The sequence below is a fragment of the Solenopsis invicta genome, chromosome 14, assembly GCF_016802725.1.
Source record: "Solenopsis invicta isolate M01_SB chromosome 14, UNIL_Sinv_3.0, whole genome shotgun sequence".
NCBI lineage: Eukaryota > Metazoa > Arthropoda > Insecta > Hymenoptera > Formicidae > Solenopsis > Solenopsis invicta.
In genome coordinates, this window is record NC_052677.1 from 5,102,134 (window position 1) to 5,129,465 (window position 27,332).

Sequence of the window (27,332 nt, forward strand, 5' to 3'; positions counted from 1 at the left end):
GCACGCGTTCTGACTCCGCTTCACGTCTATTTAAAAAACTCGCAAAAGAACGTATAACGATAGCCTCGTTACACAGGTAAAATTTTATTTCTCTCTCGCTCGCACGCCCAGTCGCGGTAGTCTGTGTCTTTCGCTCGTACGCCCGGTCACATGACACCGGTATAGTTTTCTTGCTCGCTTTTGCGCTCGGTCGCATGACGTCACACGTAGCATCGCGCAAGCACCGAAAACTGAGGAAGCCACATGGGTTCGACTGCGTGGGCGGCCCGAGGATATAAATACGGAGCCACACCAGGTCGGAGCAGCCAGTCGGTTCCAAATAATTGGTGCCGACACTCCGGGAGTACTCGAAGCTCTTTGGCTGGGTGTTTTTGGCTTTCTTATACCGGGTGTATTCGATTTCCTGACCACTCCTGACACCGGGCGTTCTCAGTTCTCCGCACTTCTGTGCCGGGCGTTCTCGGTTTCCTGACGCAGGCCGTTCACGACTTTCTGATACCGGGCGTTCTCGGTTATTCCGTACTCCTGTGCCGGGTGTTCTTGGCTTCCTGAAACCAACCGTCTTCGGCTTCCTGTACCGAGCGTTCGCGGCTTCCTGATACCGAGCGTATTCGGTTACCCATTCTTTTACCTATTACCTGTCTTATATTTTGAATCTTAAGTTTTAGTTTGTTTTCAAAGCAAATTATTAAAAATACAACCAGGTCAGCGACGACGCTTTTCCCTAGGAGTTCCAATTTCCTCGCCGGACCTTCCTCAAAAAATTTCCTCGGATATCCTCTGTCCTGAGCGATCCCCATCCGACCGAGCGCCATCTTCGCGTAGCAAGCTTATATTTACCCCTACCTCAGGCGAGCGTTGTAGATGTTAAGTCGCGTTAATATTAAAGTTCGCGTTATTGTAACAATTCACCGTGTTCAAACGTTAGTTAATAAAAATCGCGATATAATTATAAGATTAATTTCATATTCAAGCGCGTTAGTATTTAATCTTATTTTTACAACACCGCGTGCGTTACAATTTAATTTTAAGTTTTCCACGTGTAATAAACGTATCGTGGAACACAAGTTTTGAAGGTAACGCCATCCTCCTTTCATAATAAATTTTTTTCTTTGAAAACAGGAGTGTACAAAGATTCTCTTAAAATAAATATTGTATTTATTCTCTATACAAATTGAAGTTCCTTCTTTTCTCGACCCTGGCACCGGCAATCTAATCCGCGACCGCAAGAAAAGTCGTAACGTTACAAACAATAAGCGCAAAATTATTTGGACTCCCGATGCTGAAAATGCGTTCGTTGTAGCTAAATTCTAACTAGCCAACGCAGCTTTCCTTGCGCATCCATCCGCTAATGCAAAAACTTGTTTAGTGACCGACGCCTTAGACTTTGCAATGGGGGCGGTCCTCGAGCAAAAAATTAATAACACCTCTATCTTTCTTCTCTAAGAAATTTACTAAATCTCAAATTAATTTTAGCGCGTATGATCGCAAACTTACTGCGATTTACGAATCGATAAAATTTTTTCGACATTTTCTGAAAAATCGATATTTTAAAATCTTAACTGATCATAAACCTTTGACTTATGCATTTAAGCAACGCTCAGATAAAGCCTCCCCGAGGCAAGTGCAACAACTATCGTTTATAGCACAATTTTCCACTAACATCGACTACCTTCCCAGTCCTGATAATGTAATAGCTGACAGTCTGTCGTGTATTGAAGCGCTTCGCTTACCCACCAAGTTCGAATTAGTCAATCTTGCCGCACGGGAAAAAGATGACGAGCTTAAAAATTTACTTGCTTCTGATACAGCTTCTTTCAAGTTAAAAAAATTCGTTTGGAGTCCTCCTAACACCTATACTGTAAATTGTTTTCTAGCGTTTCTTAAGAAACAAGTTTTTAAATTATTTCATAATTCCGCCCATCCGAATGCCATGGTCACAGACCTTATAATACGTCAACGATACATTTGGCTTAACCTACATCGCGACGTTACTAAATGAGCACGTAGCTGTTTAGACTGCTAAACATTTAAAACTTCTCGTCATGTCAAACAGATTCTTGCTTCTTTCACAGCTCCTGATGGTCGTTTTGACCATATTCATCTAAACATTGTTAGTTCTCTTTCACTTGTCAAAGGATATAGATACTGCCTTACTCTTAAAGATAGATTTTCTCGCTGGCCGGAAGCAATTCCAATTGGCAATATTACGGCTGATACAGTAATAAAAACCTTTTACTATCATTGGATCGTTTGGTTCGGTGCCCTAAAAAAACTACTGATCAAGGAGCTCAATTTAAATTTCAACTTTTTACAGCTTTATTATCTTTAATAGATTGCAAATGCATTCGTACGACCACGTATCATCCGCAATCGAATGGTATGGTTGAACGATGGCACCGCTCTTTAAAAACAGCGTTAATGTGTCATAATATGGAAAATTGGGTTAATATCCTTCCAATCGTTCTTCTTGGTCTACGAACTCATATTGGTTTAAACACTCAGGCTTCTCCAGCCGATTACGTGTACGGCACCACGCTTAGAGTGCTCGGAAAATTTTTCCTTTAGGAAGATTTTACTCCAGATCCTCAGATCTTTATCAATGAGTTTAAGGAATATAGGCGCCAAATTAAACCTGTGCCCGTAGCTCACCATTATAAAAGATGTTCTTTTTTCTTCAAGAAACTGAGCTCTTGCTCTCATGTGTTCCTTCGCCATGATGCGAAGAAACCTCTGGAATGACTGTACTCTGGTCCTTTCAAAGTTATTCAAAGAAATACTGATAAGGTTTATACGATCGCAATCAATAATTGACCCGTTAGCGTCTTGATAGAACGGCTTAAACCCGCGCATTTTTTATTAGATAGCGTCAATAAAATGCCTTCTGCAGAAATCCCTTTTACTTCAACTGACAATCTGATAAACATTCCTCTTCGCTAGAACAACAACCTAGTCAAATTAAAACTTATCCTGCGCAAAAAAGCGAGTGCAATTTAATCTTAGCAAATAGTGGTTTAATTCTTTGTAATTTATACCCATGATATAGCGTTTCCCTGAAACCTTATTGTTAATTAGCTTTTAAGTCTAACATTAATTTAATTTTATTAGTTTATAAACTGTAATAACCTGTGTTTGTCCGAGCGCGGACGAGCTCAGAGAAGCCAGGGCTCGAAGGGAAGTTGCCGGGTTAATTAAATCTGAGATCGGGAATTAAAGAAAATACAGATTTATTGTAGAAGAATAAAAATAATACAAACGAGTATATGATTGAGAGAAACGCGATATATACAAAACGGCAATATGATCTAACAATAACGAAACGCGGTATATACAAGACGGTGATAGCTATTTACATAGGTTCTGTCTTTTCTCCTCGGCTTGCGGCCGGTGCGAAAGAACGGCGCGGTAGCGTTGTCTTTGTCACGCTCGTTTGATTTCAACACGTGTCGCAGTGTTTACTTCGTCGCGGTTTCGTCGACCCGCGACGCGAGCGGATCGGGACGCTATTCAGAGGGAACGCCGGTGTTCTCGGAATTCGCGACAGGTGCTCTGTGGGATTCCCTTAGTAGGGAATCCCCGTTCGTGCGCCGGCTGCCTCGACATCTCTCGATGGAGGCAAAGATCACTCTACCCCCTGGGTGGCAGTCGTCACCGCGGACTCTGGGGTAGAGACGGATTTCGGCGGAATCGTCAAGATCTCTCAGTGGTGACAGAGCTCGCTCTACCACTCGGATTTCCTTGGTCTGGCTCGGAGGCTGGACCGGAAAAGAGTCGATCTCTTCTCGAGATCGCCCGCCTTTTATACCCTGATCTCGGAGAGTCGGGGATGTTCGGGTGGAGTTCGGTTCTTCTCAGACTACAGCATCCCCGCTGCTCCGAGATCGGTCCACTACCGCGCTCTCGCTTGCGCGTACGTGTTCTTTGTTGCTCCAACATCAAGAGCGTGCGGCTTAATGCGCGTGCGCGCCGAGTTTGCACGATTAACGGCGCGTTCGTTGGGCCGTTCGCGCCCGCAACAGTGAAGCGTTTATCGGCGCATAGCGCCTGTTTGCCTGTCCGGCGGGTGTTTGGCCGGACAGGGAGGCGGTTCGTGGCCCCAGGAAAAAATGATGCGGAGGTGCATCGTTACAAAATTCAGCGTTAAGACTATATTGTAATACTTTAGTTAGCAGTTAAGTCACCCGTACTTCTATGTAGGACTCTTCCTTCGTTAACACTCGGGCGGGAGGGGGGATATGTGGCGACTGGCGAGTTCCCCTACTAGTCATCTAGTGAGTTCGTGGTCTAGAGAAACCCAGCACATTCGTTGTCGGCTTGCGATGCTCACTTGTCTAAGTACGTCGTTGTAACACACACGCACGCACGCACGCACGCACGCACGCACGCACGCACGCACGCACGCACGCACGCACGCACGCACGCACGCACGCACGCACGCACGCACGCACGCACGCACGCACGCACGCACGCACGCACGCACGCACGCACGCACGCACGCACGCACGCACGCACGCACGCACGCACGCACGCGCACGCACGCACGCACGCACGCACGCACGCACGCACGCACGCACGCACGCACGCACGCACGCACGCACGCACGCACGCGCACGCACGCACGCACGCACGCACGCACGCACGCACGCACGCACGCACGCACGCACGCACGCACGCACGCACGCACGCACGCACGCACGCACGCACGCACGCACGCACGCACGCACGCGACGCACGCACGCACGCACGCACGCACGCACGCACGCACGCACGCACGCACGCACGCACGCACGCACGCACGCACGCACGCACGCACGCACGCACGCACGCACGCACGCACGACGCACGCACGCACGCACGCACGCACGCACGCACGCACGCACGCACGCACGCACGCACGCACGCACGCACGCACGCACGCACGCACGCACGCACGCGCACGCACGCACGCGCGCACGCACGCGCACGCACGCACGCACGCACGCACGCACGCACGCACGCACGCACGCACGCACGCACGCAGCGCTCGACGCACGCACGCTCGCACGCACGCACGCACGCACGCACGCACGCGCACGCACGCACGCACGCACGCACGCACGCACGCACGCACGCACGCACGCACGCACGCACGCACGCACGCACGCACGCACGCACGCACGCACGCACGCACGCACTGACACACATACACTGACACACATACACAAACTATTCACCCACAAAACTTTAAACCAATAACTTGTATAACTTGTATTTAAAATAAGTTCGATATAACATACATCATTATTGTACACATTAGAAAAAACGCTACAACTTTTATCATATAGAAATATTCACTTTACCATGCAAAAGTTATGCATGTTCTTTAACATAGATAATTTCTCTAAGTAACCACTATGTTCACAATAAAGTTCAGCTCAAGCCATTTATTTAAAATTTATTGGGTCCATCTTTGTTAGTTCACAAGATAAAAGGAGGTGACGACAGGAACACCCTATAGAGGATGATTATTAATGGTTGTACCTACATTGTAGCACAGAAGCACGCATTTGTATTTTCTAATATAATAATATATTAGAAATAAATATTCGTCGGTAAATCATGATCCTATAGTAGAAAGTGGGTACAATCATTAATAATCACCCTGTATCGTGTTTTACATAGTAATAGTACATAGTGAACAGTAGACTAGAACAAATACTTGTCAGTAATAATTCAAATTAGTTTAAGTCATTTTGAGCATTTTAAATATTATGTTGCTCTGAAAGAATATAAGAAATATACACATGTAAAAGTAGACATTAAGTAATCATCTCCCTTTTAAAATCCGCAAATGCTGACCGACCGTCTATCCGAAGAGCAGCGGGAGGGGGGGGGGGAAGGGGGGCAAGCGACAGGAGCAAGTCCTACTGTAAAAATCACGTGACAAAATTACATGATAAAATTACGGAACGAGTCACGTAATAAATAACATAAATCACGTGATAAAATGTTCCAAATTAGTACATAATTTTTTAAAATCATGTATAAAATCAATTTTTAAAAATTACATAATATTAAGAATCACGCAATTTTTTTTAAGTAGGTAAATTTACATATGTAAATTTATCTAATTTTTTTAAAAATAATATAATTTTTTAATAGTACATGATTTTTCAAACTTTAAAATTTTCAAAAATCACATACTAATTTGAAACATTTCATTACGTGACTCGTTACTTGATTTTCCCAGTAAACGACAAATGATTGGATTAGATAAATTAATATGAATCAAGTTTCTAAATTCGCGAAAAAGGTATTGAATTTTATAGAAACTGAACACATTAAATTTGTTTCTTATATCTCGAGTTAAATATAATTCCGTGCATTTTTTTCACGTAGATTATTCAAATGGAATCTACGTGAGCAAAACAATAGTTTTGTAATATTTTCAAAAACAATTTTCGCAAAAAAATTCCATTTCTTAAGAATTTTTTTTCGGAAATTTTCAAGCGGTCACCCGTCCAAATCGCGACTCCAGTGAACGTTGCTTGACCTCCGTGATCGCTGCGAACTGATCTCTCATAATGACTTGTAAACACTTTATGCTGATATGTGTACATAACTGGTAGATCAGGTCAATATACGTTGTCGAAAAAATGTAATATGTATAATTAAAGCACACTATTTATATACAAAAGTATAAAATTATAGTTTTTTTTATTAATTTCGCAAATGCAGAATAGCATCTAGAATAACTTTTCTGTTATTTGTTTAAATAAGAATGCAGTTAGAAAATATATGTCAATATAATACAATAATTAAATTAAAAATATTTTATTAAAAAACCAATTTAAAAATATTGTTTGCTCATTGGGATGTAAATCGAGTTTTCTTCATATATAGACCTATTTCGTCTATTGATATGAATATTTATGTTTTTCAACAATACATGATGCACATAAGACCACATGCCTTTTTCTAAACACCTTAAAATCAACATTTGATGGACGTCTGCAGACGTCTATGCAAAGTCGACTTGCAGTCAACTCTGAAAGCCTGACTTAGAAAAATCAACTTACAGTCGACATATGAAAGGTAGTTAAATATAATTCATTGCTTTATACATTAAATATTATACCAAAAGCAAATGGCCAATCTATAATTACGGATTCAAGCGAATGGACGCACGTTCGTTGCATTGAATATTGAATATGGTATCAAAAGCAAATGCCCAATCCACAATTACAGATTCAAACAAATTGGTCGCACGTTTATTGCATTGTACATTGAATATGATACCAAAAGCACATAACCAATTACGGATTCAAATGAATAGGTCGCATATTTTACTTTTATGTGCATTAAATAAGATACAGAAAGCAAATAGCCAATCCGTAATTATTGATTTAAATGGATTACAGATAAAAAACAGATTCCAAAAATCCAAAAACTTAATTCAATTTCGTTCCATTTAATAATCCTAAATATTTTTCAATTGTTTCTCGTTTGTTGGGTTATCATGTGATTTTGTCGCGTGATTTTAGTGATGCACGAAGACAAGACAAGACGATATTTTTCAAAATATTGTCTTGTCTCGCAAAAATATTGAAAAATTAATTCTTGTCTTGATCTCGTTATCAAGATAAAAAATAAATCTCGTCTTGATTTCAATATTCTCGAATATATTGATTTTTTTATAAATTTTTAAATTAAAAAATGTACTAAGACAAGACAGACGATATTTATGATTATCTGCTAAGATAACATCGTATATCTCTGAATCTAAAATCTATAATCCAATTAGTACAAAGAAAACTTCCAACAGTTGCAAAATAAATGTTCTGTTGAATGTAATTAATTGGAAGAAGGAAGATAGTATGGACATTTGGGCGCGCGCATAAGTATTGCCAACTAGAATCGCTCACAGTCACCAGAGAGGAACCTCTCTGGCTAGGGTAATACGGTTTAAGGCGATGCTGGAGTTGTCTGTATACGCGGAACAAAAAATCTCTTTATTGAAGAAACGGATTGAAAAATCCTCTTACAGAATTAAAGTACAGACAATAAAGGAGTCCGGTGAACAAAATTCGATACGAAAAACAAAAAAAAAATGATAAAAATATAATTATGTTAATAAACATTTGCTACGTATAGAAATTTGAAACTTTGTACGTACAAAATAAGTGTTGACCGGCCTCGGAATTACAACAAAGAACAATCCTGTGCTTTCAGAATGAGGCTAGAAGCTTTAGTATAAGAGAATTTTTGTTTTGGGAATTTCATGTAAATTGGCGTGCGGAAGCAGTTTGAATAGTAACCATAGTAACAGAGCAATAATTATATAACATGGTAGTTGAGAGATCTTGCGTTAGATGGCGTTAAAGTCGAAAAACAAGGACAAATCAGTGCGTTTGACAAAGAGAGCTAGCCTAGTCTCTTTACTCTTCGTCCCTCACGTGCACGCGCGCGACCGCGAATCGCTTGACTTTTCGTCGAAGAAAAATTTGCAGTACCGACGTCGAGTGAGTTCTACTGTCAATCCAGCATCGCCTTAAGATTAGATCAGTAGATGACGAGTTGAAATGCAAGAGCGCGAAAGTATTAGGCTTCAGGTATTTCACTCTACTCATATGCGATTTTGTCTTTCCGTTCTGCTCTTCCTTTCGCATCGTTATGTCTTTTGTTTTTCCGACTCGACGAAGTTTTTTTCGGTAGTTCATAACCTATTGTCGTAAGTGGCAGCTAACCACGCACTTGAAATCGAAACAGTCCGAAACAGACACGTTAGATAAAATTATTTGTGTGTATGTGATATCGTCAAAGGTAAGTACTATAATGTTTTATATAATATATATTATTAGTCAATTACTCAATAAAAAATGATCATCAATTAGAATCGATATCGAATCGACATGAATTTAGGCCCACTTCCACAATTCACATTTAACCAAGATTTAACTTAGTCTTCGTTTCTTATCAATTCTTGAATTGCAAAAAGATGAGGAATAAACCTTGGTAAAGAGTTAATCGTGAGTTGTGTAATTAGGCCTTATGCCTATTTCTACTAATGTAGTTTAACTTTAATTTTGGTTCAAATTAGTCTTCATTTTTTTCAAATTCCTAGAACCAGAGGATAAAGAGTTAATTAAAACGAGATTAAAATTAAGCTATAATACATTGGAAAAGCATTTTAATGAGTTATTTTTGGTGGGTATTTGTTATTTGTTCAAAATGCTGAAATATTTCATTGAGTTCCTCGTTTTACAGTTTTCTATTTCTGCTAATATATTAAGCCGAAAATGAATAAAAAAATAAAATTATCAGAATCAACAATGAAAAACAATGAAAATTCTGATATTATGGATATCGATGAGGCCACAAAAGACGAAAGTCCTTCAACTTCAAGTGCACCAAACTACAAAATATATTTTAAAGTATCTGGACTGAAAGATAAGATTGGAGTTTGTTTGTTGTGCGAGAAAAAAAATATAGACAGAAAAATCAAAATGAAAAATGGAAATACGACTGGTTTAAAACGGCACGTAGAAAGACATCATAAGGATATCTATGAGAGCAAGTTCGCAAAGAACAAAGAAGCAACGCCTGATCAAAAAAAATTAACAGATATGTTCTCAAGGGTAAGTCACATAATGTTTCATATAATGTGTACTATTGGTCAATTATTAATTAAAAATTATCATCAATTAGACATCGCATCGACATCAATTTCATGAGTCATTTTTTTCACTGGATATCTGTTCAAAATAATAAAATATTTATTTTTTAATAATTACATACTTTTTGTTAGTATAAGCAATGGTAAATGATTCAAGGGTCAATTTAACGAGTCAAAATAATTAAATTGACCCTTGAACCATTTACCATTGTTTAGGTACACGAGTCGTTTGAATTTTATTCATTTGTTAGTATAAGGTTTTTTTTAATAAATGTTACACAAGTATTGAGTTTAACAAAAGTTGAGTATTCCACAATTTCCGAAAATAATTATTTACAAAAGCATGTTATTGTTGTAAATTGCAGGAAAATCATTTGGAAGATCCAACAAATAAAGAAGTCTTTTTTGCGAAAATGGTACGATGGATGGCTCAGAAATATCTGCTGTTTAATTTCTTTGATGATTTGGAGACACAAAAGTACTTTCAATTTATTAATCCGAATGTAACTGTACCACAAAGAAATGCTTTACGTGCATTAGTTATGAAAACGTACAATGATGTTAAACAATCTGTAATCCAAGATTTAAGAGATAATGAATCGAAAATATCATTTACGGTAGACGGATGGACTTCGATAAATGGAAAATCCTATTATGGCGTAACTGCTCATTTTATAGATAAAAAATGGCAGTTTATATCTGTAGCCCTTGATTTTATTCCCTCCAATGGAAAGCATACAGGTCGTGACATTGCACAAATGTTTTACACTTCATTGAAGACTCATGGGATTCTGGAGAAAATACAAGGAGTTACACTGGATAATGCATCATCAAATACTACCTTCATGCAACAGTTTTCAAAAATTATGGAAGAAGATAGTCTCAATTTTGATAGTGAAAATCAGCACTTCCATTGTTTTGCTCATATCCTTAATTTAGCAGTGCAAGATGCACTTAAACATTTATATGCTGACTGTAATGAATACATTGATAATGAGGAAGAAATGGACGATAACAAAGATGACAATGCAATAATAAAATTACGAAGCTTATTTCTGAAATTAAAAAAATCAGAACAATTGCAAATTCAATTGAAAAGTTGCTGCGATGTCACTGATACTACATATTCTTCACCAATTGTTGACGTTTCTACAAGATGAAATTCGACATATGAAATGCTAAAAATGAGTTTGAAAATTCGATCAGCACTCAACGCTCTTTGTTTAAGTAATCCAAAATTAAACGAATTTGTTATAAATGATGACGAATGGTATCTGATAAAGAAAATGTGCCATTTTTTAAAAGATTTTAAAACTGTATCCACTTTACTTGGAGTGACAAATATATCACTTTACCGTTTGTGATAGTTGCTTTTAACTTATTGCTAAATAAAGTTGAAAATGCCATATTAGAGTTAGATTCGAAAAAAGAAAATGAAGTGGACATAAATATGTTATCAGCGTATCAAGCAGCGAGAGACAAACTTCTCAAATATTATCAAAAAACTAATTGGATGTATTGCGTTTCTCTAATTCTAGATGCAAGGCATAAATCCGAAATATTTGAAAAGACCAACTAGGGAAGAGAATTAGTTGACAAATCTCTCAATAAATTTAAAACAATTTTCCGAGAAAATTATTATGAGAAAAATGCTTCAAATTCCAATAAAAACGAAGAAATAACTGCATGCAAATATGATTCTGACGATTCCGATGATTCTATAAATATTAAAAATATATTTGTTGATGCCACGTCCGATGAAGAAAAATGGGAGAATGAAATAAAGGATTATCTGAATACTAAACGTGTGCACAAAAATGAAGATATACTACAATGGTGGTCCAAACAAGAGAATATTTATCCGAACTTATGTTTAATGGCGAAAGATTTCTTATCTATTACAGCTACATCCGTCCCCGCAGAAAGACTCTTTTCTAAAGCTGGTTTGATCATTAGAAAACACCGTAATCGATTAAATGATGAATCAGCTAAGGCTCTATTGTGCCTCAATTCGTGGGTAAATGTAGGATACTTTTAAAATGTATAAAATATATAAAATTACATTATAATAAAAGTATATTATATTAAAATAAATTATATTAATTTTTTCTATATTATTTCTATTAGATGTTATCTATTTCCTACATATATATTCTATTTCCTACATATACATTTCCTACATATATTTATTTAATATTCAATATTCTTGAGTCGAGAATATTGATCTTGAAAAAGCAATATTGTCTCGTATCGAAATTTATTAAATGAATATTGTCTTGATATCGTCTTGATTTTGAGACAAGACAAGACAAGAATCTTGATGTCTTGAATATTGCGTGCATCACTACGTGATTTTTTTTAGTAGGAAAGTAGAGAGGCGAAAAAGGAGAGATAGATTAGAGATGATTCAACAAGATCGAATCAGAGATAAAAAATTCAAACATACAAGCATTCGACGTGACTACTGCTAAAATCCAAAAAAAAGAAACAACTTAGAGTAAGAAGGAGCAGTACTTTCGATTTCTTGTTTTATAGGTTACCCTAGTAAAAATTACAAACAGAAACTGAAAAAAACAGACAGGATTTCTATCTGTTTCTAAGTGCAAGCTGTCCGTTCTATCTGCAAATACAACATGTGGATAGAAAATCCGCATTTGCAGTAGTAGATCCTAACCGTCTCCGTCTGCATCTTGTCCCTAATCACATTTCCCCTGCATCTGTCTGCGATTACGGACAGCAATTACATTTTACCTGTATCCGTCCGTAATTCCGTACAGAAATTATGTCTGTTTCTGTCTGTATCCTATACGTCACGATTTCTATCTGTCCGCAATTACGTGCAGAAACCTTGTCCGTTTCTATCCGCATTCTATCCGTCGCAATTTCTGTCTGCTTCTGTCCGCGATTACGTACAAAAGACCTATCCGTTCCTGTCCGCATTGTACGAGTATCTATTGCGATTTCTGTTTGCTTTTGTCCGCTATTACGTACACGAATCCTATCCGTTTCTATTCACATTGCATCCATCGCGATTTCTATCCGCATCTGTATGCGATTACGTTAATAAATCCTATCCGTTTTTATCCGCATTGTATCCGTCGTGATTTCTGTCTGCTCCTGTCCGCGATTACGTAAACGTATACTATCCGTCTCTATCCGCATTGTATCCATCGCGATTTTTATCCGCATCTGTCCGCGATTACGTAAACGAACTTTATTCGTTTCTATCCGCATTGTATCCGTCGTGATTTCTGTCTACTCCTGTCCGTGATTACGTACAGAAGACCTATACGTTTCTATCCGCATTGTATCCTTCGCGATTTCTGTCTGCTTCTGTCTGCGATTACGTGCACAAATTCTATTCGTTTCTATCCGTAATGTATCCGTTGCGATTTCTATCCGCAATTGTTCGCGATTACGGACAACAATCCGTTTCTATCCGTATCTTGTCTGGAATCACATTTCATCTGTATCTGTCTGCAATTGCGTACAGAAGTTCAGTTTCTGTCTGCCTTCTATACACCGCAATTTCTGTCCACATCTGTTTGCAGTTACGTATCAGAATCCTATCCGTATTTAGCCGCATTGTATCCGTCAAGATTTCTATCTGCATCTGTCCGCATATATACATAATTAAAACCCGAGCCCATGGTCCGACCAGCAAAAGTAGCAAAAAGAATTTAAATTGGAAATAGTACCAAAGCATAACAAAACATTACTGACGTACAGAACTTATCAAAACTCAGCTTTGCAACCAATTGTTATAAACGAATTACTAAAAATTGATTGTAGAGGAAAATAATTACGACAATCGATCCTACGTGAAAAAGAACTCACTAAAGATATATAACTCTTTCTTAATTAGCATAATTGTTATAATTGTTATAAACAAATTAGTTGAAAATTGCTTTTTGCAATGTGCTTTTTATGTTTATAACAATTTGTTTATAACAATTAGAATTGTTTATAACAATTATAATTGTTGTAAACAAATTAGTTAAAAAATTGTTTTTTGCAATGTGCTTTTTATGTTTATAACCATTTGTTTATAGCAATTATAATTGTTTATAATTATTTTTAGTTATATGTTTTAATAGATTTTAATTATTTATATATTTATATAGTTTATTTTAAAAATATTTAAGGCTAAATAATCAAAGGGTTAGTGAAAGTATTCGCACGATACACAACACCTAAGTTTCTTCTTGTTCAAATCAGCTTTATTTCAAATATAACTTTTTATTAACAATATCACAAATGTACAATTAACTGAGTGTTAGTGTATTAGGTTATTGTCCCAAAATCTTAGGTTCGAATCCCGCCGGCGGCGTTTTTAAAAATTGTAAAATAATGCGTAATCGTAATTAGTAAAATAGAATATATATGGTAATTAGATTAACCTATAATAAAAATAAGAATAATGAGATCTGCAAAAAAAACAAAAAAAATTTTATAATAAAAAATTTTTATAATAAAAAATTTTTTTTGTATACATATTTGTATACAGAAACGGATAAAATGCATTTGTAAAAACGGACAGGATTCATGTACGTATTTGCAGACAAAAACAAATAGGATGCTTATACGCATTTGCAGACAGAAACCATTAGAATTCGCAGTTGTCTATCCGTTTCTGTCTGCAAATGCGTATATGTATCTTGTCCGTTTCTGCCTGTAATTACGGATTAAGAAACGCATAGTAAAGCAGATACGGATAGGATATGTTTCTGTTCGTTTCTATCCGTAATTTTTACCAGGATAGTACAATACCACATAAAGTTAGGTGTAAAGTGCGGAGGTACTGCGTTATCTCATAGGCACTGCTATATCATTTTTAGGTTAAGAATGAAACCAATTACCATTAAACTGTCTGTGATGTTATAATTCATGAATAAAATCTCGTTTTATAGAGGCATCAAGCAACTCAATTTCTTCGTCCCAAGTAAAATTCAATAACAATGTAAATTGTTCCAATCAATTTTTAAAAAACTAAGAAAAAGCCCCGCATAAATGGAAAATGGGTCCCGGTGGATTTGGCTAAAACTTTGGAAATTTGTAGTTTACGTGGTCTTGATGAGAAACTCTCGTTGTTCTAACTTGATGCATTGAGCCGTTTAGGCTTTAGGAACACCCTGCCGGGTGTGCTCCCTGCCGGGTGTGCCCCCTGCCGGGTGTGCCCACGTTAGGGTACACCCGGCGTGTCGAATCGGCCTAGGCCGACTGGGTCTGGGGGGTTCCGGAAGCATGCTGCACGCGTTCCCGGAGCCCCCCAGTCACGGACCAGGGTAGGACACCCGGAGAGGTTTTAGTGGGTATGTCCCCGCCGACACGTCGTCGGCGGGGAAGAGCCCCACATAACCACCAGGCCTTCCCCGGGGCCTGGGGTATGCGGTAACGCATTTCCTCTTCGTTACCAAAAAAAAAAAAAGGCTTTAGGAACAGTTAAAAGTATGAAATAAGTAACTGCGTGTAGGAAATCACCTGATAATGCCTCTCTCTCCTATCATCTGTTCACTCCTTTTTCTCTCTCCTTTTCCCGTCTCCGTGCGTGCGTGTGTGCGCGCGCGCGTTACATCAAAAATAAGGACCCTATGGTTCGTCACTTCCGTAGTATTTTATGATTCCAAACCCTCTCTGCTGTGTGTGTGTGTGTGTGTGTGTGTGTGTGTTTGTGTGTGTAGGAGGGGGAATAGAACAATAAATTAATGTTTAAGCATCAATAACATTTGTATATTATCAGAATTTTCTTGCGGTGGCTTATTCGCTGCATAGCAAATAGTCTAAAAAAGTCTCGATGAAGGGTGCCAAACATGTTCGTGTCGTGCGTATCCAATAAACCATAAACACTCGCTATGTGTGCACATGTAACCAAACCGAGCACCGGATTTAAATGCAGTAGTAACCTTGGATGTGAGGACCGTCCAGAACATCCATTTCATCATCCACATCATGATCGTCTGTTGGCCAATATGATATCCATAATTAATATTTCGCTGCATTGCAAAATCAAGAATACACTTGATCTCTTATTAAACCAGGTTGTGGTATCCTCTGTACGACCCTCAACATTTCAATCTTGAATTCTTCCGACTCTTCTCCTTGTAACTTATTCTGTATATACGATGGTGCTAAATGGATTTGGTAGATGCCAACAGTAATATTCGATGTTTGAACTCGGGGTACATGTGCACATATAGTGAGAGTTTTATGGTTTATTAAATGCGCACGACATGAACATGTTCGGTACCCTTCATCGAGACTCCTTTATACTATTCGCGATGCAGCTAATAGACCACCGCAAGAAAATCTTGATAATATATCAAATGTTATTAATGTTTAAACATTAGTCCAATGTTCTATCCCCCCCCCCACACACACACACACACACACACACACACACACGCGCGCGCGCGCGCGCGCGCACGCACGCACACACTCACACACACACAGAAAAGAGAGTTTGAAGTCATAAAATACTGCGGAAGTGACAAACCGTAGGGTCCTCATCTGTGCTGTAACATGCGCGCACGTGTGCGCACGCACGCAACACTCGCGCGCGTACGCACGCATACACACAAGCACGGAGGAGAGAAAAGGAAAAAAAAGAAGTTAGGAGAGGATAAGAGAAGGAGGTATTATCAGGTAATTTCCTACACGCAGTCGCCTATTTCCTACTTTCAACTGTCTCTAAAGTCCAAACGGCTCATAATCGTATTCATAGTTCTTCCTTGAGAAACAAGAATTCCTTGTCATTTTCTGTCTGTCTCACGTATTACGTTTTATTTTATGTAAAACAAAGACAAATAAAAACAGGGAATCTTCATTTCTTAAGAAGGGACTATAAATACGGGTATCAATGCATCAAGTTGGAGTAATGAGAGTTTTTCATCAAAACCATGTAAACAATAAATTTCCAAAGTTTCAGCCAAATCCACCGGAACCCATTTTCCGTAAGGTTTGTGCGGGGACCTTTTTTGTGAGCGTGCGTGCGTATGCGTGTGTACGTATATGTATATTATACATATAGATCAGTGCTGTCAGCTATTTGCAATTTTCAGCCGGATTTTTTGACGCACGCCTATTGTTCCCCTCCTGCCGCTCGCGCATTAGCAACACGCCGTCGGACATTTGTAACTAAGGAACGTGACATTTTATCTCAGAAACGTGCGTAATACAAAAATTAAAAGATCTTAAGTCATAAAACAATCTAATTGTTTAATGTCTAATAATATTGCAAAAGTTATTAAATTTTTTTTCTTGATATTTTAATAATTGCATTTAAGTAATATTTTATTACTATATAATAATTAAATAATTATTACTATACTATTATTATATTATACGTAATAATAGTATAGTAATAATATTTATATATTAATTATTATATAGTAATAAAATATTACTTAAATGCAATTATTAAAATATGAAGAAAAAAATTTCAATAACTTTTGCAGTATTATTAGACATTAAACAATTAGATTGTCTTATGACTTAAAATTTTTTAATTTTTGTATTACGCACAGTTCTGAGACATAGTGTCGCCCTTCTTAGTTACGAATGTCCGGCGACGCGTTGTTAACGCGCGAGTGGCGGGAGGAGAGCAATAGGCGTTCGTTGAAAAATCCAGCCAAAAGTTACAAGTAGCTGACAGCACTAATATAGATAGATAAACGCACAAAAATTTCAAATACTTGAAGTTTTGTTATATTCAATATTCTTAACTTTGAGCACTTGTACCTTAAAAACGGCTCATAGAATCTTGCGGCAATAATAATTTTTGATCAGCAAAGTATCATTTATCAAAGTTTCAGCCCATTTGAGTGAAATTCAATTTACATAAAAAGAATGCGGAGTCTTTTAATGTATGCTATCAAAATGTGTGACAAAAGAATATGTGCTAAAGAGATATACGTTATTAGGCTATTGGAGTTTTTTCATTGCGTGTTGTCAGATAATGCACCTTTTACGTTGTATGTTATCGGGACAATGCGCTTTTTTGCACTGTGCGCTATTGGGATGTGTGCTATCGCACCGTGCGCTAATGGCACCCATTTTTTAATATATTGCTACACAAAGCAATCAACAAATCAATCTTTTAAGATTACTTCATTATTGTAATGGAATTTACCTGTAGCTTCTTTAAAATGTCTCACACATTTGGAAAACTCGGCCATGCTACCACACAGAGTATTTGTTTCAGCAATATAAGCACATCCTTTACGTATTTCTATCTTAAATTGTCCTAGTTGATGAATTCCCTCCTCCAGACCTAACGCTGATATTGCATCAGTTACAAGCACGAGACCTATAAACATTTAAATATTTTAATTTGATTAAACTCATAATAACAATATTATCACTTAATAATTTTTTGAAATTTCCTTGCATCTCACAAAAAATTAACCCGGTGAAATAAATTATACAGTTTTCAAAAATGTATTTTAAAGAACAAAATGAGGGTTTTAAATCTATTTTTAAACTTTATCTCTATATTTTCCTAAATTACATAAAATTAAAAATATTTTTTCAAAACTTTTTTACTTTAAAGCTTAATGAAACAACAAATAAAAGTAACAACAAATTATTTTAAAGTAAACTTTTGAAGGTTTAAAATGCTTTTTTAAAAAAAATGGAATAATAATTTCTGGCAATATTAAACTTCTTGTGTAAAAACTCATTTTAGCCGTTTTCTGTCAAATATTGAGCGGAGAGCAGCACGACTTATATTTTGATTTTGTCCATTAACAATTTTGTATGTGGCGCAATAATTCGTGTCTGGCACCCAGGATAAAGTCGCGATTCCATGAGAACTGTATCCCGATGTTACCATATCGTTGACACTACCGAGCTCCTCAAGTTATCGTGGCTACTGACGGTTATCACTTAATTGGACATACTCTCCCATGATTCTATAGAAAAGTATGTTGCAATACATATAATAATTTATGAACCTTTGGGATGCGTTCTGTGAGCAATTCGCAACGCTGCAGGATGAGTATGAATTCCATCGGAAATTATACCAAAATGAATTATTCTTCCGAGCGGAATTTGGTCAGAAGTTAAAAGACCAACCAATCCTGGATCTCTATGATGAAACTATAAAAAAATGCTATAAATATATAAAAGTATATTATATAAAATATTTAAAAAAAATAAATCAATTATACTGTTCAATAAAAAATGTACAAGAAAAATGTACAAGAAAAAAATTCATCATAATTTTTTGGATGCTAAATTCACTTTATGAAATTGTTCTATCACATCATGATTTTGAAAAAGGGCTTAGCGGAATAAGCATGTGAAAGTGCTCCCACAACTTTTTGAGTTGACCTTTTTTTCTAAGATAACTTATATAAAAAGACACTTGAAAAACCAAATTTTAAATTTCTATATGGAAACGTGACCAAGATAGAACAAAAAAACGATTTTTTTACATTGTAACAAAACGCCCCTCCTCCGCGCGCCTCCGTATCGTTCTGTCCACCAAACACCGAGCGTGGCGAGAAGCCACGTGCGCGTTACGCATAACCTCGCGGCGCGATCACATGGCGACACGCGCGCCGACCATGGCGTTCTGCAACGCTCTCACTCCGGCTTGGCTGGCCGAGTGCGCGGATTGGCGCACCCAACCGCACGTTCGGATATATAAACCGGCAGTAGAAACGCAGACCGTAACTGTACTAATTAGTATAAAGAAATGTTATCTTTTCCGTAATTATGAATTGTTACTTTTCCATGCTGCGCGTCAGCATCTCTTAATTCACAACCGTGAAGTATCCGCGAGTCAATATTATTGTATAGTTTAACTACCTGCGAACTCTCTCCCTCTCTCTCTCTCTCTCTTTCTCTCTCTCTCTCTCTCTAACCGAACTCGCCAAGTTCGAGCAACTACAAGGACCTACCAAACAAGCCATGCACCAGATCCGAATGAAGACTGACCAGCCGATCAAACAGAGATACCGATACGGAATTCCGCAATGCAGCGGATTATTGACAAGAAAGTTCAAGCTATAGAAGCCGCCAGAGTGATCGAGCCTGCGCTTGGAGCTCCCCGGTGGTCATAGTCAAAAAGAAGAACGGTAGGCACCGTTTCTGCATCGACTTTCGGAAAGTCAACGAGATGACGGAACGGGATGCCTACCCATTACCGCACATTACACCCACGCTGGACAAATTGCGCGGGGGCACAGTACCTCTCAACCTTAAATTTAGAAAAGGGATTTTGGCAAATCCCCCTCACACTGAAGAGTGGCCCCGTCACTGCATTTACCGTACTGAGCCGAGGCCTAATGCAGTTCACCGTTATGCCGTCCGGTTTGCATTCCGACCCAGCTACTTTCTATCTACTCCTCAACCGGATTCTAGGACTGGAACTAGAACCACACGTGTTCATCTATTTAGACAACGTCATTATAACCAGCCCAACCTTTTCAGATTACCTAAAACACTTGGGCAAAGTATTCCACCGCCTACGGGAAGCACGTCTGAAACTCAATCCGGACAAATGTCATTTCTACCAAATTGAAACCTCGGACACATCGTGGATCGACAAGGTGTCCGTACCGATCCGGACAAGGTCCAGAAATGTTCGCTGACATTGCTAGGTACGTCCGGAATTGCCACAATTGCTTGAAGCACAAGCACGCGTAAACCCGACCGGCCGGGCTACTGCACGTGTCCCATGTCAGCGCGCCGTGGGAACAGATCACGATGGACTTAGTGGGACCCCTTCCGCGGTCTATTAATGGCCACACGTGGCTTTTAGTGATGCAAGACCGCTTCACAAAGTGGGTCAAGCTGAGTCAGCTCGCAGCGGCCGTCGCGCAACACGTTGCCAACCGTATTGTCTATCGGACACGGGTGTCCCATACGGGTCGTTTCAGACAACGGAAAACCGTTCGTGGGAAGACCAATAAAAACCTTGCTGCAGGATCTTGAGATAGAACATTGTACCGCCCCGGCCTACGCGCTCCATTGTAATCCCGTCGAACATATCAATAAGACGGTTAAAACAATGGTGGCGCAATTCGTAGGAGGAAATCACCGCCTGTGGGATCAGCAGATATACGCCGTACAATTCGCATACAACACCGCTCGGCACGATGCCACTGGATACTCGCCCGCATACTTAAACCATAGGCGCAAACTGGAGGAGCCAACCGAAGACCCGTCCTACCGCCAACTCGCGCGACCTGTCCAGGACAACCCTAGACGCAACAACCAGGCTATCAAAGCGTCGGGTCATCAGCGTGCAAACACCGCCGCGCAATCTCATCAAGAAGGCCAAGAGAATGGGCCCCCATCAGCATTACATCCGAGACAAGCCAACACCAATCCTCAAAAAGGACGCTCCGGTGATACGGGTGCAGCGGTCTTCCGCTACCAATGCCAGGAAGCTTGCTGCGCTCCTGGCTAAGCCACCGCTATCAAGCAGGACTCAGCCGCGACCAACACCGTCCATGGCTAGAAGAACGATGGCTCCGGCGATTCCAACACCGCCAGCTGCCGCCTCGTCCACGCCAACAGCCGACGCGGCCCTCTGCACTCCGGTCCAGCGGCAAGGGCCACCAGAGACTCTACCTTCTACACCAAAGCTACCGGAGCGACAAGCGGACCGCGCCAGGACCAGGGAGAGCTTACTTACGATCTTCGGGGACGCACTCTCCGACCTAGACAAGGAGAGCGTCCTGATATCACCAAAACCGCACAGCCCCAAGGGAACCAATCCAGCCGGTGCCACCGCAGCCGGCATGACACCGCCCAGTCCGACGGCACCCTCCGCCAAAGCTACGAAACAGGCAAACAGTGTCCACGGGTAACTACTGCGGCTCGACTTCCCGTTGCCACTACCACCGTCACCGCTGCAACATTACGCCGACTCGAGAACTGGCAATCCGGACAACCAGGTCCGGCAAAACCAGCCACCGCACTTCCAACTACCGCACCAGAAAACATCACTATATGACCCAAGGCATCTCCAGCAACGCCAGCCACCATATTCTCCACGCGAGAGGCTCTGTCGTCCATGCCAGTGCGGGTACGGACCTAGTGATACACGTACCATATCATGCCGCCAAAATCTCGTGAGTGTATAAAGTGCGCCTTGCGACACGCCGGTACACACTTCGGTTCGATCGCGCCGGCCGTTGCCACTACGTGTAGGAATTCCCGGCGTAGTGGCCAAAGTTCGCCACTTAAACGGGGAGGGGTGATGTAACGATACGCCCCTCTACCATCCGCGCGCCTCCATATTGTCCCGTCCATCGAACACCGAGCGTGGCAAGAAAACACGTGCGCGCACCGCATAACCTCGCGACGCGATCACGCGGCGACACGCGCGCCGACAGTTCCGCAATGCTCCCACTCCGGCTTGGCCCGCCAAGTGCGCGGATTGGCGCACCCAATCGTGCGATCGGGTATATAAAACGGCAATGGGAACGCAGAGTTCAGATCCCTCCGATTCTCCGATCTGGCCTAAAGGCGACCGAGCATCCTCAATCGCTCCTAGAAGACGAGTATTCTCGTCGCTTCCTGAGTTTCTCGATGGGCATTCCAGTCGTTATCCTCGAGTATTCTCGACCAGTCAACCCCGAGATCCTCGATAAGCATTCTCGACCAATTACGTCCGAGATCCTCGAAGAGTATCCTCGTCTCTTTCACCAGCCGAGCATTCTCGACCAATCATCGTCGTCCTCGAGTACCTCGACGCCATAAAAAAATGCACCAGGTCGCATTTAAAACTTAAAAATCGGCAGGGCATCCGCGCCCTTTTGCATAAAGGCGCGCTCGGGAGAATCGCGGAGACAAACCAACCGATCACGTACCGCGCTCGCAAGTTCTACGCACGCGCACGCAATTGCGATGAATACGCCACGTTCCGCGGTTCTCCCAACCAAACAGACCAAGTCCGCGTAACCGTACTAATTAGTATAGAGAAATATATGTTATCTTTTCCGTAATTATGAATTGTTACTTTTCCATGCTGCGCGTCAGCATCTCTTAATTCACGACCGTGAAGTATCCGCGAGTCAATATTCTTGCGTTATTGTATAGTTTAACTACCTGCAAACTCTGTCTCTTTCTCTCTCTTTTTCTCTCTCTTTTTCTCTCTCTCTTTCTCTCTCTCTCTCTCTCTCTGTTCTACTTGCGCAAGAATCATGCGTCAAGATTTACGTTGTTAGTGACTGTATTTTTGTTCCTTGATATTAATAAATCAATTTATATTTTTCCAACTACTTAATCGGGTACAATCAATTCGAACACCTGACCAACCGACGAGCCTTATCCGGACCGATCCCGAAATTCCCGCACCGCACGAAACCGCGTACCGTTACATTTTCACAATTTTTACTTAGTAACGATTAAACATTTCCGGCATCTATAACTATTATTATAGAAGATTCTCAAGTAAGCGGCATGGCGTAGGGCTTTAGGACGTCAACTAGTACGCTTGGAATCCCAGGTTCAATCACCGCGGTTGCGATTTTCTTTTATCTTATACTTTTCAATTGTTATATATAATTTTTAAACCATTTTTAATTATTTAATATAAATTGTTATTTTAAAAAAATAAAGGAATATAGAAATGTTTTTTTATTATTAATTAAATTAAAATTTCTCATGAACACAAAAAAATATATTTGCAATAAAAATTTACAATAACTGTTTTAAGAACGTCAAAATAAATGTTTCTGTAAATCGTTATATCTACAACGGTCTCCAAAACGATTTTGTTATTGTTTTCTTTTTGTTTAAACCTTATGTTAGCTTGTATACGAAACTCCTTGCTTAAAATTGCAAAACAGTCATTGTAAATTTTTATTTAATTAATAATAAAAAAGCGTTTTTAAATTCCTTCATTTTTTTAAATAACATTTTATATTAAATAATTAAAAACGGTTTAAAATTAGATTTACCAATTAAAAAATATAAAATCAAAAAAATCGCATCCACGGGGATCGAACCTGGAATCTCAAGCGTACTAGTAAACGTCCTAATGCCTTACGCCACGCTACTTACTTGAGAATCGTTCTTCTGTAACAGTAGTTATAGATGCTGGAAATATTTAATCGTTATTTTTTCTAGAATATCTAAGTTTTGCAACAAACTGCTTTAATACAATAAAAGTGTAAGTAAACATTAAATACTCACAAAATTTTATTAAAATCGGCAGAATCATTGTCGGGTCCTCTCCTCTTGTAAATGAAAATCGTAAAAATGTGGAAAAAAATCGTTTTTTGCTCTATCTTGGCCACGTCTCCATATCGAAATCTAAAATTTGGTATGTAAGCGTCTTTTCATATAAATTATCTTAGAAAAAAAGATCAACTCAAAAAACCGTGGGGGCACTTTCACCATACTTATTCCGCTAGACCCTTTGTGATTAACGTTAAAAAAAGGCTATTTTAAAGCTCCTTAGTAGTCAGCCAAATTGAAATCGTGATGTCAAAGCAAAAAATCACACATAAAAGTTTCTTACGCGCCATTCACAAAAAAAAAAAATTTGGATAAAATAAAATAAGATCGCTTTAAAACACTTGTAAAAACTTTAGCTTTCTTTTTTCCACTCAGTACATAGTCATAAAAAGCACGTGAACTAAAGTCTATTCTTATTCAAATAGAAAAACACACGGGCAGCTATTGAAAAAAATGAAAAATGTGCTTGTACGTATAAAATTCAAAGATAACTTTACTTGCGGCCCATTTTATAAATACAAGACAATCCACACAGCAAGTAATACTACAACAATATTATAATATCGCAATAATATTACAGTAATATTGTTATATTGCAAAAATATTCGAAAGCGATGTATCACGTTATAATATTATTCTGATATTGCAGTAATATTGCAATTTTTCTATAAAACCCAAGTGGTACTATCTTTGTATTCTTATTTGAAATTTTTCTATTCCAACCCATGTGGTACTCTCTTTAATTTCTATACAAAATCTAAGTGGTACTATCTCTGTATTATCATTAAAAAATTTTCCCTATTTCAACTTAAGTGATATTTACTTAATAGAAATAAATATCTTAAATTTAATTCAACTTAAAGCCTCAAATTTCAAGTATTATTCCGATACAATGTAATTTCTATAATTTCAACATCAATTTGACGTCGATTCGATGAGTCATTTTAAGTCTTCGACCAATGGTAATAAATACAAATTGTTTAACTAAACTTATACAAAGTTCAAGCAGGAAAGATGAAAACAACTATAAGCAGGGCGTGTGTGAGGAGTTCGAGAGACATACAGACCAAAACAACGACTGAGATCTTTTTAAAAAAGTAAAAGTGCTAACCAAAAAGTTCAATAAAAAACTCCAATAAAATCCTGATAACAGATAAAAAATAGAAGTATGGCGCAAATATAGTAAATCTCTCTTTATAGACGATATAACCGATTCAAGTATTAACCAAAATTATTCACCTGAACCTAATATTCTGATCTCTGAAGTAAAAGCGGTTATAAGAAGTCTTAAGTCCCATAAAAGGTCTGGTATTCACTCCATAGTTGTAGAAGTCTTTAAACATCTAAGACAGCGTGTTGTGAAGGTAATACATAAAATCTGTTAGGATGTTTGGAATACTTGTACCTGGTCGAACGATTGAAAAAACTCTGTATTTGTTCCCTTTCACAAGAAAAGCCAAACAATAACTGCAACAATTAGAGATTGCTAGAACTTTTCTCACACGCGAGCAAGATTATGTTGTATATCATTAAGGTTCGTTTAAAGCAATACACTGCTTGGCAAATTGCAGCAGAATAAGCTGGCTTTGTGAGAGTTCAGGGTACTAGAAAAAAAAAATTGAATATTAGGCAAATTATAGAAGTCGCGGGAATACTACGAGAAAGCCTACTTATGCTTTGTGGATTTTCGCAAAGCATTTGATAATGTGAGGTGGAAAAAACTTTAAAGCATTCTACTTGAAATAAGGGTACCAAAACATCTAGTTCTTCTATTCCAATTGTTATATGAACGCAATTTGGCTCACATAAAGATTGATGCGTTCATAGGGAGTAAGACAAGGCTGCATACTTTCTCCGATTCTATTTAACATGTACTATGAGCATATCATGAGGCAACTCTCGGAGGGCTGGGCGGGTGGAATCATGATAGAAGGTAAACATATATTCAACTTGAAATTCGCAGATGATGTAACGTTTTTAACATTCAGCCAAGAAGAAACTGAACAACTTCTCCATAGATTTTAACAAATTGGCGTGCAATATAACATGATCATTAATACTAAGAAAACCAAAATAATGATATTGACCGGGAAAAACGGCAATAGATCTGATCTTAAACAAATTGATCACTGCTAGGTTATCAATCAATTTATCTATTTTAAAGCTTTAGTGGATAATACCAGTGGATGTGAAAATGAAATTCGACGTAGAATACAAATGGCAAAAACGGCATGATTCAACTCGCCAGGATATGGCGTGATAGAAAAAAGAATGAAAGACTTACTAAGAATACAAAGATTTAACTAGTTACAACCTTTGTTTTTTCCATCTTTCTTTATGCTTCAAAAACTTGTATTATCAAAGAAACTGACAGACAAAGAATTGAAGATTAAAATGTGAATTAGCGCAGAATGTTAAGAATACCTTGGACTGCGCATAAAATTCCCAGTAAACAAAGAACATTAAATAAATGTTTTAAAACATTGATTTCTTGTGACTTTTATCGATGTTCTTATATAATATTGTGTACACGTTTTTAAAACATTATCTAATAATGTGATAATTCCGAATGTTTAAAAAACATTTCAATAATGTTGTTCCAAATATCTTTTTAACGTTTTTATATAATGTTATAAAAATGGTTTTAATACATTACTTAAATAATATGATATTTCCAAATGTAAGAAACATTTTAATAATATTATTCCAAATGTTTTTTTCAATGTTCTTATATAATGTTGCATTAAATGTTTTTAAAGCGTTGCTTTGCAATGAAATTGTACAACCATGCTTAATCATCAGTAAAATCACGGTTGATTGCTTTTAATAACGTCGGATAAATGCATGCTGTGCGATAGTAAAGTGTGTGTTTCTTTGAACAAATTTCAGTTGCCAAAAAATTGTTCAACAGTGTTTGATAGCAAGAAATTTATTAATAAATTCAGTCGACTATTTATTATCATCGGGTAAACGTGTATGATAATATAAAATACATTATGTTTCATCTTTTCTACATATATTCACCTAATCTATAGTTATACACACGTATTAATATAAAGTGATCACAAATCATCATGAGGGATCCAGTTCGCAGCAGTCGCAGAAGTCAAGCAACGTTCACGACTTGGATGGGTGGCCACTTGGAAATTTTCAAGAGAAATTCCTGGGATTTTTTTTGAAAAATGTTTTAAAAATGCTACGAAAATAATGTTTTGCATTGAAATTATGTGGTGTAACTGTATTAATATTTACATTTCAGAGTTGCATATTTACATTGATATTTACATTAAATATTGTTGAGATGTTGATATAATATTAGTGTGCTGTATGGGTAATGTTATATGATAAATATTATCAAAATGTTAAAAGAATGTTAGCAAAACGTTAATTGTAATTGTTATTTCAACGTTACAAAAACCTCTAAATCAATGTCAAAGTTTGTTTAGAGTGATGTTGATTACAACGTTAAATACAACATATT

At 38.4% G+C, this 27,332-nt stretch overlaps 1 protein-coding gene across 5 annotated transcripts in view; it reads right to left on the reverse strand.

Annotated features, from left to right (window-relative positions):
• Window positions 1–27,332, reverse strand: part of LOC105207896 (N-acetylglucosamine-6-phosphate deacetylase) — a 150,470-nt gene that overhangs the window by 62,110 nt on the left and 61,028 nt on the right. For all 5 annotated transcript variants that reach the window (XM_039457290.1, XM_039457288.1, XM_039457287.1 and 2 more), the window contains 2 exons: window positions 18,607–18,751; window positions 17,784–17,960 (listed from right to left, as the gene is read on the reverse strand). In XM_039457290.1, coding sequence (XP_039313224.1) covers window positions 17,784–17,960; window positions 18,607–18,751 — 322 coding nt within the window. The remainder of the gene's footprint in view (window positions 1–17,783; window positions 17,961–18,606; window positions 18,752–27,332) is intronic.